This window comes from Ostrea edulis, chromosome 8 (assembly GCF_947568905.1).
Source record: "Ostrea edulis chromosome 8, xbOstEdul1.1, whole genome shotgun sequence".
NCBI lineage: Eukaryota > Metazoa > Mollusca > Bivalvia > Ostreida > Ostreidae > Ostrea > Ostrea edulis.
This window is the reverse complement of record NC_079171.1, coordinates 14,188,671-14,201,188: the sequence shown is the minus strand read 5'-3', so window position 1 is coordinate 14,201,188 and position 12,518 is coordinate 14,188,671. Positions and strand designations below refer to the sequence as shown.

At 35.2% G+C, this 12,518-nt stretch overlaps 1 protein-coding gene across 1 annotated transcript in view; it reads right to left on the bottom strand.

Moving 5' to 3' along the window:
• Positions 1-4,020: 4,020 nt before the first annotated feature.
• The window catches only part of LOC125661590 (receptor-type tyrosine-protein phosphatase T-like), a 41,031-nt gene continuing 32,533 nt past the window's right edge, over positions 4,021-12,518 (bottom strand). Inside the window, exons 22-28 of the mRNA XM_056146965.1 lie at positions 11,671-11,764; positions 10,865-10,938; positions 10,641-10,775; positions 10,085-10,204; positions 9,648-9,790; positions 6,145-6,280; positions 4,021-4,783 (exon numbers count right to left, since the gene is read on the bottom strand). Coding sequence (XP_056002940.1) covers positions 4,706-4,783; positions 6,145-6,280; positions 9,648-9,790; positions 10,085-10,204; positions 10,641-10,775; positions 10,865-10,938; positions 11,671-11,764 — 780 coding nt within the window. The 3' untranslated portion in view covers positions 4,021-4,705. The remainder of the gene's footprint in view (positions 4,784-6,144; positions 6,281-9,647; positions 9,791-10,084; positions 10,205-10,640; positions 10,776-10,864; positions 10,939-11,670; positions 11,765-12,518) is intronic.

Here is a 12,518-nt window from a genome sequence, read left to right as displayed (position 1 = left end):
CGGGTTAAGCCCCTTTCATACATTCACGGATCAGGAACTGGTCGACACTGGATGCAAATTTCTAGTCATCCAGGGGAAACCCAGCGTCGTTGGGTTCTGTGACTTCGTAATACCGATGTCAACACGGTTTTATCACGATGCAGACATGGACAACGCCGGTTTCCCTACGGATAAGCACGGCAGCTACCAGTACGTCAACTGAAAAAAAATTCCAGTCGGTGCCGGGATGATCACGGAGCGTACGGAATATCACGGTTTCTGCCGGTCTACCCATGGTTGTTTCACGGGGATACCCGGATGTCCATGTATTATCCCTGTCCTTCTCCCACGTGTTTATAGTGGCTACCCGTGTAGTTACCAGGAACAATCCGTGTAGAAGCCGTAGACATCCGTGTTCTTCATCAGAAAAGTCTCAAACACGGATGATCCTGGACTTTAGACGCTTACTTCGGTGGCTACACGGATTTCTCGACTGATACCCGGAGGTACACTGTAAATACACGGATCAATAGTTAGGATTTTCTCTTGGGACGATTAGGGAAAAATTAGCCCCTTTCACACATTCACAGATGAGACGCCGGATCATCCCGTATTGTTAATCCGTGATGTTTCGTGACAATTCGTCATCACCGTGTACAAACTGTATATCTATCAAGCGTCGTCCGGGACCATCCGGCTTGGTTAAGTAAAACCGGAAAAAAATCAAACATATTTAAATTTTCCCCGGAAGAAAAGTCCCTGTAGCCACCGAAGGAACCGTGTAAAGTCAGGGGTCATCTATGTACGAACATTTTCTGCTTAAGAACACAGATGCCCACGGTTTGTACACGGATCGTTTCCGGTCACTACACGGACAGTCATTATAAACGCAGGGGAGAAAAATCTGATTTCCCCGGGTGGCTAGAAATTTGCATCCGACGGTGACCATCTCTCGATCCGTGAACGTCAGAAAAGGGCTTAAACATGTTTAATTTTTTCTTGGTTTGGCTTACAACACCGGATGGTAGCGGACGACACCGGGTGTATATACGGTTTGTACACGGTGATGACGTCAAGGACCATCACGGATTGACCATCCGGGATGATACGGCCTCTCATCCACGATTGTGTGAAAAGGCTTTAGTAAAACATGCGTATTTAATTAGTATTCCGTAAAATATATTGAGTATTTTGAACTCAGAGCACAAGTCATTCAAAGGTAGAGTTGAACTAGAATTATAATCATTACCATCTGTATAATACTATATAAATATTGCATGTAGTTGAGGGTAACATTGAAAATTTTCACCCTGAGAAAACCATTGTCAACCGAGGCGTAGCCGAGGTTGACAATGGTTTCTCGAGGGGAGAAAATTTCAATGTTACCCTCAGCTACATGCAATATTTGTTTTATTATACTGAATGTTATGTAAACTGAAAAGCAGAAAAACTTACGTCTGTTGACATTTGATCAATCACTGTCATGCGATATTTCGTATTTCGATGCGGGTACTCGCGTTTATTACAAACGCTCAAACGACGTCGTCTAGCAATCTACGGCGAACCGTACGCGCATAAATTTGACGCATGTGATAATTTTTTATAATATCACCCGTTGTCAAGTACTGTTACCCGTTGCTAGATACTATCACCCTGGGACGCGTGTTTTTTGTTCTCAGAGGGTAACAATATGTTTTTTCAAATGCTTCTCGATCAATCAGGTTCGAGTATTTTACATGAAAGTATAATAAAAACATTCACACCTGTCTTTCACATACTTCAAAAGATAGTTTGTATTCAATTGACTATGTGTGTCAATGTAGTGAATAGATATATTTTAGATAAATTACAACTGTGACAATAACATTATATCTGATAGGTAATATTGGTAATGGAATCAAACAGAGTTTTGAATGATTTCCAAGTAGAAAATACTAAGATCTCTTCAAAAGAAGAAGAAGAAAAACAACAGAAAATAGAAATAGCATTTTGTGACACACAGGTACATGCAGGTCTGAATAAAGGGCAGATAACTTCAATTGGAGGACATTTTCACGCCAGTTCATAGTGCTAGGAATACAAAGTGAATTTAGTTTAGGTTATACAGATTTAAATGCAAATAAGAAATGGGTTCATTTATTGTATTTGGAATAAACCGCATCTAGCGATTATGGGGATGTTACTTTCACGCTGTACTTTATACGCCACATATACACGTGTGAAAACCGAGCAACCAGCATGAAGAAAATTCATATTAATTATATCCATATGTATTAACAATTTAATTCATGAACTCGCTGTCCTTAGCGAAAATATGTCCGCTAGACAAACGCCGCACGACATTTCTCGTCATCGTTGTAGTGTTGGTGATGAACGAAGCATGGCATACTAGATGTCGATAGAACGGTAATTTTATAGGCTTCCATGAGCATTGACAACACTTCAAAATATAGAGGGTGATGACCACAGGCAAACCCCCTACAGTTTGGGGTAGTTCGGATTAGCTGTATACATAACCACAGCCACTTAAACGTGCAGCTGTCCGCATCACGCTGCATTGTAGTGTCCAATATTCCGTGTTTGTGCAAGAGATCTAAATATCATGATGTGATAATGTAAGAGCAATTTAAATACTAATGTGGATATACTATTGACCTCTTTTACACAAATATGAACGCGCAATGTGTACAATAATATGTGTGGATTTCACAGTGATGTATGATATGATTATTTATTTCCAATTAAGGACATTTTGAAGGCAAAATATTAGCATGTTGCATAGAAAACAAAATGTTTACAAATGAAAGAGAATGATTGATAAAACATAGTTAAATAAAAAGTATCGAAATTGACATTATCATTATTGTAGTACAATTTCCAATTAACGACAGTTTGCCGTCTAAACAATTTTAAAACATTATATAACCATTAGTTTGTTGGTAGGTGCTATAAATTTTATTTAAAGCTGATTTCGAAGATTTAATCTGATGGACATTAAAGAAAAAGAATGGAAGAAATATTATGTTTTACAATTCCGACATTTTGGTAGAAACTAGTTTCCAGCTGTATAAGATTCCAAGGTTTTAAATATAATTTAAGTACCCATTTTGAAAGGATAAACTAAAATACTACCCATAACTTCATCGGAGAAAATTGTAAGGTTAAAAATATTATAATTATAAGTGTAGTGCTTTAAAAGACACAAGGACTTCAATAGTTGCCATACACATTGGATATTGGTCTGATATGAATTGAAAGGGTTGTACTTCTGACTTGTAGAGGTTAGAACTGAATTGCATTAACAAACACTAAGTCAATGGTTTACTGGTTGTTGCAGTTTCTCATTTTTAGTAATAAATTCAATTTCGACTTTATTGAATGAATTTTAATTCATCATGGTGAACAACCAATACTAAAATATCAAAAATGTTGTTTAATTATGTCTTTCCTTACACCTTTCATCCATATCAAAACCGGATGTCATTATGGAGCTTCAGGCCTTTAATTTTAATCATAATTAGCGTTGGAATGGGGGGGGGGGGTAATCTCCCTTCGCACCAGAAAGCTGAGAGAAACGGCCAACACAGTCAAGATTGAACTATTTTAAAACTCTACTTCTTTTACTGTACGTGCTGTCATATAAAAACTGTATTATCTTGATGACAAGAGTTACTACCTTTAACAAATTTGTGTAATTCGTGGCCCCTGGATTTGAGGCCCTGGATATGGCTCACACAGCTGGAGGCTGGAGTTTTTGTTTAAAATTCTTCCCGAGTGCTGGACATCAAATTGAGTGTAGGGTAGTGAAATTCTATCACTGATTCTGTGGCTCCATCGGGATCAGGTCCCCGAGCCTTGCTAATTGAATTGTGTGTAAAGTGAAGAAACGTTACATCTTTAGATCCTCCTTTACACGTAGCATGATAATGGCAACGTAGTTATAATAATCCTGGGAGTCTCTACCAAAGTCCACAATATTTTATATGTGAAATCCTTGGGTGAAGAATAGGGTATATGAAAAATATATTAAAGACTATGATCTCGTATTTGTAATAGTTCTTTTTATTGGCGAAATACGTATTTGCAAAACAGTATATAATGGTTTTAAAAAATTACCAAATAAGGTGGGTCATGACACGAATATTTTGATACATATCATATGACGGCGATTTAAATGTTTTGTGAATTAATTGTATCGTTCGATTTGTTTGTTTGTCATCTTTCCTCAGTGGATAAAGAGATACTGAAACACACATACTGAGTTTAAATCCACCAGAGTCAAATGTTCATATTCATTGAAATATTGTCTTTCAAAATCATGCTTTTGTTCAATCCACAATTGCATATGTTGCCATTTTGGCATAGAAACGTACTACATATAGCCAGGGGATGCTTACTCCTCCTAGGAATATATCATATATTAATGTGATACTCATTGTGAAATATGCATGATCTTGTGTATTAAATATTGAACGTATTCTAACCTATCTTCCATAAAAACGTTTCTCTCATTTATTTTGTTACATTCGTTCCTATTTTCTCAATCTCTCTCACATCAACATTTTAAACTATAAAATACATATAACAACGAAATCGTAATAAAACTATAAAATTACAATAGAGGGTGATAAAAACAATCTATTTCTAAACGTTAATATCAAATGACAAATCATCAACGCTAACATAAAATGAGAAATTAAAACAACGCAGCACGCCCCGTCCTCCTCTATTGATTGTAGTATACGTTTTCTGATGTAGCCTCGAGGTAGTCACAAACAGCTCTATACACCAACAGATACTCGTCCTGAAAGTTTGATAAAAAAAACACGAACTAGTAATTGAGAATATCAGTAAGCATTGCGTATATCATAGACTCTAGTCAGCAAATGCTCCCAAGAGCTATGTTAGTGAAAATCCGAAATTTTGATAAAATACACGAACTAGTAACTGAGATTGTCAGTAAGCATTGTGTATAACTTCGTACTCCATATGTAAGAATATTTGCAAGGAATAGTTTATTGACAACCTCGCAAAAAGGATGGTCACATAGTTTTGTATCAATATAGCAGGGGTCTATTTATAGATTGTACGTTGAAACAGAATTTTTGAAGTTTTTAGTGATGGACCATCACTATATCCTTGATAGTGACTCATTAGTACATCCTTAATGTAACTCATTAGTACATACTTAATAGTGACTCATTATTACATATTTAATAGTGACTCATTAGTACATACTTAATAGTGACTCATTAGTACATACTTAATAGTGACTCATCACTATATCCTTAATGTGACTCATTAGTACATACTTAATAGTGATTCATTAGTACATACTTAATAGTGACTCATTAGTACATACTTAATAGTGACTCATTAGTACATACTTAATAGTGACTCATCACTATATCCTTAATGTGACTCATTAGTACATACTTAATAGAGATTCATTAGTGCATACTTAATAGTGACTCATTAGTACATACTTAATAGTGACTCATTAGTACATACTTAACAGTAACTCATTAGTTCATACCTAGTAGTGGTCCATCAGTACATATCTAATAGTTGACAATTGGTACATACTTAGTAATGGTTGATTAGTACAGACTTAGTAGTAGTCGATTAGTACATACTTAGTAGTGGTCGATAAGTACATACTTAGTAGCAACCCATCAGTACATGTTTAGTAGCGAGCGATTAGTACATACTTAGTAGTTGCCCATTGGTAGATACTTAGTAGTGGTACATTAGTACATATATAGTAGTAGTTGGTTAGTACATACTTAATAGTGGTTCATTAGTACATACTTAGTAGTTGCCCATTAGTACATATTTAGTAGTGACCCTTTAGTACATACTTGAGTAGTTGCCCATTAGTACAAACTTGAGTAGTAGCCCATTAGTACAAACTTGAGTAGTTGCACATTAGTCCATTTTTAATAGTGTTCGATTAGTACATACTAACTTGTAGTCGATTAGTACATACTTAGTAGTTTTTGATTAGTACATACTTGGTAGTATTCGATTAGTACATACTTAGTAGTTGCCCCATTAGTACATACTTAGTAGTTTTCGATTAGTACATACTTAGTAGTTTTCGATTAGTACATACTTGGTAGTGTTTGATTAGTACATACTTAGTAGTGGTGGACTAGTACATACTTGAGTAGAACAGAATTCTGGTCTCCTTGTCTGCAGTTGTCGTACAGCTGTAAAGACGTCAATATTGTCATCCATCTTCAGCTGTTGTATCACGTTATACACCGAACAGAAAACACCACACAGCATGGCGCCATCTCTGTAACAATTCAAGAGAAATACATGGAAATGTTGTGATCGATAGAGATTCCCAGATCAGTCGAGTTGGATAGTGTACAATTTAATGCTTTTTGTAAGGTACTACTGTTACAATAATTACAATATACTAGAATCGACGCCAGATTGACCACTCCGATAGCTGTGTAACATTTGGTTTCATTTTTCGGAAAACTACAATACTCGGTAAATAATTTGTCCCCACCCCTTTATTGGCTATAATTAGAAAACATAAGAAATTACAAGAATTTCTATACCGTTTGACAATAAAATCAAAACATACATCAACTTCAATCAACAGTTTCGGAAGACGTGTTCAGTAAGACCAAACATCACATTAAATTCGATTCTTTTGTCAGATTTCGAAAATTTTAAATATGATTGGGGCCTCCGTGGCCGAATGGTTAGAGCATTGCGCTCTAAATCACAAAGCCTCTCACCTCTGTCGGCACGGGTTCGAATCCCGCTCGCGCCGGTAAGGGGGAAAGTTTCTCAGTTTACTTTCGGAGGGTCGGGGGTCTCTTCCCAGGTACATTGTATCTGGGTTCTCTCTTCCACCACTAAAAACTGGGCGCCACCATATTAGTGAAAAATTGTTGAGTGTGGCAGAAAACATCAATCAATCAAATATGATAAATCTTATCATATTCTAGTGAATGAAGGACAAAATACAAATAAATGTTTCAATTTTCACAGTTCTACATCACACATTGAACATAGATGATGTTTTTTTATTTTAATGGATTGAATACAAATATGCATTGTACCCAATAAATGATTCCGTAATTAAACGATACAAGTTTTATATCCTCTGCAGTTGATTTTATATTGACATAAAGTTTCAAATAAATTCTGGTCGTAGCTCTAAACTAGTTTCCCATTTTGACTCATAGTGTTTTGTAGACATCAATAAATCTGGACCTTTTTCTGTTCGTAAGTAGACATCTAATAAATTCTGGTTCACCTAGTGTAGGAATGCCCTTGAGCAGTTCCTTTCCATTACTATTAATTAAGACATCATGTGTCATTTTAATTCTATTAGAAAGTAATCGAGAATTGGAAAACAAATATTTTGTAGGGAATACAACCAGGCCTTATTATTTTTCATGTTTAAGCGGTTGTTATAACAGCAATCTTCCTCATATGTTGTTACACCTTCAGATTCAATATATTGGTATGTCTACACCTTCATATTCAATATATTGATATTTCAGTTATTGATGATAGTGCCCAAGTCCACACCAGCTTGTTATCGCAACAAAAATATAATTCTTGGAACATTTCTTAATTTCCAATAAAACGTCAGATGGAGAACTCATGATACAGGTAAATTCATTGGTATACAAAAGTTGGCTTACAGTTTAATTTACAAATTCGTTCTTTCTTTCTAAACTTCGACAATATTTTTCTAGAGTTTCCTTTTCGTTCTAGCAAGCAAGTTTTTGATAAAAGCTTTAAGAAGTTCTTCAACATTCGTATGAGTTACATTAAGCTTTCATAGGATTCCGGGAGAATCATCCATGTGTCTGAAAGATCATAAATGTTTTGCAATGCATCTTTTTTCTAGAGATTTAAAATGCTGTTACACCTCGTAGCATACAGTACTTGTTTCATGAATACCTAATCACCTAACTATATTTAAACATACAGTAGAAACTGCCTAACCCGACATCTGTGGAATACGTTTTACTGGGTATTCTGATTCTTAGTTTCATTCTCATTCTTATATACTGTTTATTCTACACACCATGTATATGACAAAAATCGTATCCCATCAGATATCAGCATTCTTCACTGTGGTATTGCATACTCTGTAAAATGTACCATTAAAGGGTTGTATGGGGTTGCTGCATATTGTACCTTTATATTTTCAATGGATTTTGTATTTTTCATTTTATAAAATGATATTTTCATATGATTCATTCTTTATGAGTAAGTAATTAAATTTCCAATAAGCTTTTCTTTTGTTGAATTTCGTAAATGTAATATGATGATTATTTATTGAATGATGTGGCCTGTACCCAAGATTAATTCCAGCTGTATTACAATGCCATTAATCCATTAGATATTAGAAAAATGCAGTCTAGCTTTTTAGTATGGTTAGTTTTCAATTAAGGATATATTTTTCTCGCTTTAAATTTCACGTTCGGAGGATCAGTCAAACCATGGATATCTTCCATATTGATAAAATATATATTACCTTTTTTACTATCAAAGTTACAATTGTTCAGATTTATGCATTGAACAAGATTAAAATCGCAGTTCAGAACGACGTCACCTTCAAAGTGGAAAAGATTTGAAACTAAGCGATAGAAATTTGGATTATCCATGTTTGGACCGTATATATTTTCACTTATGAGCTAACATACTTATTGAGCACTTTAAATTCAAGTACACGCAGATTACCTTCCTGATCAGTGTGTTCTGCTAAAACTATGTATTCAAAGTCATCATTTAATACCATTGCAATACCACAAACATGGGTCAGGGGATATATAGGTACTTTATCCCCAGAAAGACCTAATTTATTTGTGATCATTCATTGTATAATGCATATCATGTAGGAAATAGATTAATCTTTGATTAATATAGTGTTTTTAATTAATAAAATTTAGTACATTCCTCCTTTTATCTAACTCTCCAAGATCCCTGTACTTCAGGAATACAAACTCGTTTGAAAGTATATAGTTCAAATTGATTTTTAAAAATATCTACATTTCCAATGATTTTGCCAATGATATCTTTACAAATTGTAATGATAGCCATTTCCTCGTGAATACATGCAGTTGTAAACGATACCAACGTCATCGATTAAGTCAAACCTCATGTGCTTCTTGTCGCACTGTCCGCAGAAAAATCCTTGGAAGTACCACTCAGCGGGTATTGTGTGGCGATAGTTTAATAGATAGATTAGGTGCGAGTTTTCAACAGCCACATCAAGTGTTTTATTTACCGGTACATCGCGACAGTCCTTAACTAAAACCTAGATAATGTTCAACGTATAATTTAGCGTAGAATTCCTTGTAGAAAAAGTTCTATTCAATTATCTATTTTATTTTAGTTATTTTTGGATCACGATACCGGTGTTGTTACTATTTATAACTTTACACTGTTCACTGCCCACCGTTAATGTGGTGCCATTCAAAACAAGACACATTTCATTAGATATACATTATCACAAACATTGAACCCACAATGTTTAGGTATTAGGTTCGACGCGGCCATACTAGGGGGATATGACCTCCCGATCACGACATAAATGCTGTAACCACTAAGCTACCGCGACTAGTAGTAGCATAATATATCATTTACATTGTCCGAGAGAGAGAGAGAGAATTTTATTTTCTTACTTGCTGACGACAGTGATTGGGTATTCTGTAGAGAGATTCTGAGCAAATGACACTAAGTTTCGGAGAAACGAAGTGTCACGAGGAGTTCCGGAAGACTGCACTGGTCCTTGTGGTTCTACTATTGTTATAAGCTGAGGAGTCTCCTAAAATGAATAAAGATCTGATATGTCTACAAGAAATGTAAGTATGTGTAACTACAGCAATCATTGTCTGGTTTCTAGCCTTAATATCCGTACAGCACGACAACAATTCAACACAGCAGCTGCAGTAACAATAAAACTGGCCCGCATTTAATGAAAAATATCACGTTTTGTCTCGCACGAAAACGTCCAAACATTAAGGGAAATATCAGGATCGTTTTTCCTTGACCATGTTTGGAGGTATTCTAAGAGGCAACTATGGTCTGTAACAGATGCGTATACAAACGTCTCACTCACCTCATCTCTTGAAATCTGTGCTGTGGTGATCTTAACATCTGTGCTTTTTTCAGACTGATGACGCACCTCAAAAGGCGCCAAGGATTTAGTCGAACCTGCATCTGGAAACCATGCTTTTGACTGAAGCAAAGATAAAAACACTTAATATGAAGATCACTGCTGTATATGAATAGCCATGAAACTACTGTTTCACCTGGCTAGCTTACATTCTATTCAAAATACGTTAACGATATACGGAAATATTCAGCTAGATACAAGTCCTGTATGCAATGATGTTAAGTGGAAACGGTGAATATAACGTACGCTGATTAATCTCATAAATCTTTTTACAAGAATACAAAACTGAGAGTAGAACAAACATGGACTCCGGGATATATCATGTATTTTTCTATAAATAGCATTTGACTTTAAATGAAACAAACCTAACAAAGATACAAGCGACAATCAAGAAATTGAAGTATTCACCATTACCCGACATACTAATCAATTTCTTGAAAGTGATTTCAAAAAACGGGTATCCATATTGCATGTCGATTATTCTAATACAAATACAAACCGATTTTATTTCACGTAACGGATCCATGCAGATCACGGTATTGGATTCATGGTCATTGAGCAGACGAAGAAAGTCCACAGCGCCCTCTGCTGATGGATAATTCGTCACTATGAAGGTCCTATCATCTGTGTATGACTGGAGAATAAATAAGGCACAGTTGCACTTTAGATACTTTGGGGGTATAGCATTGTAATGTTAATATTTCTTGTCTGAATCGTACTCACAGGGACATGGATGGCATTGATGAAGTTTCCACGTTTTGCAACCGATGATGTTAGATATAAGCTGTACTTGTCAACTAAATTGATTAGAAAAATACTAATTGTTATAAACATTTCTCTATGCTAAACTCTGTATTACATCTTCATCAAAATTTAACGTTAGAATAAGGTATCGTATTTACAAAAAATCTGCATTTCTCAATAGCAGTCTACCTAAGCATTTTGTAATACTTCATACAAAAATTGCCTGCAAATAATAATGTTAAATTGCTGTAGTACTTCGGCATTGATATAACATCTCGCGTGATCAAGAAGCAAACTACAAACCAATGGAACTTGTAATATTGGAACATTTGATAATATGTAGAAAATAATTTGTGTCTTTATATCAATAACTCATCATCTGCATAATTCTCATCTAAGTTTTACTTCTCTCAATAAGGAAACCAAATTTATAGAGAGAACTTAAATAGACACGGCCTGTTGTCTGATATTATCATGAATTATCATCATAAAATAGTGTTTAGATGAAACTAGACTAAAGTCATATCAATCCAAAGCTCTGAATTATCATCATCACGCACATCTAATGTGGGTTATGCAATTTCAAACTTATTGATCATACTGTAGTGGTGCCTTACCACAATTGCAGCTGAATACTACAAAAATAAAATTTTCCAACACAACAATGATCCTAATATATACGATCCAAATTGATACCCTTAATATGTGAGTCGTTCTCCATAGTTAGAACGAGGAGGTATGATATCGTATTTTCTGAAAATAAAAAGTAAAATCATAATACTCACGTGGTAATAAATCATATCCGTTTTTGTTCGAATTGTGTTGGCTAGCAATTTTATAATCTGTTGGCGTGTACATTGGTCGTATTTTCATCAAGAGCTGAAAAACAAAATAAGATTTCAATATTTCATTTCTGAAGTACGTACAAAATATAACTGTACGACCATATTTTATACAAAAAACCCTTCTGTCGACAATGCCAGGCTTCATCAGTGTAATGATAGGAAATTAGAAAAGTATTTCAGAGCTAGGGGGATGACTGGTTGTTATGTATTGTTGAACACAAAAAATATATTTTTGTCACAAAAGCACGATATACATTGGCGCTGCTCATTTGTAATTGTGGTGTCACAAACTACGTCATTACAGTCGAATATGTTCAATATGCTACAAAAAGTGCAATTCATGACCAGTCCGGGGCATTGTACATTAAAAATAACATAATTACTGTAAATGCCCCAGAACAGGATTCCCAAAGGACAGAGGTAGATGGAGACAACTTGTTGAAGCCTTATGTCCCAACGGGGACGAAAAGGATAAGTAAACATTGGCGCTGCTCATTTGTAATTGTGATGTCACAAACTACGTCATTACAGTCGAATATGTTCAATATGCTACAAAAAGTGCAATTCATGACCAGTCCGGGGCATTGTACATTAAAAATAACATAATTACTGTAGCATGTAAAATCCTTTCTATTGAATTTTCTGTCGTAAAACAAATCGGGGAGATTGTGTTCTTTCCAATTAATAATGTCAGAACAATTCCGGGCAACAAACGGAAGCATTTGTGGCAAGATGACAGAAACTGGAGCACATCTAGTGGTCCCAAAATTTTACATTGGCCATGAGCT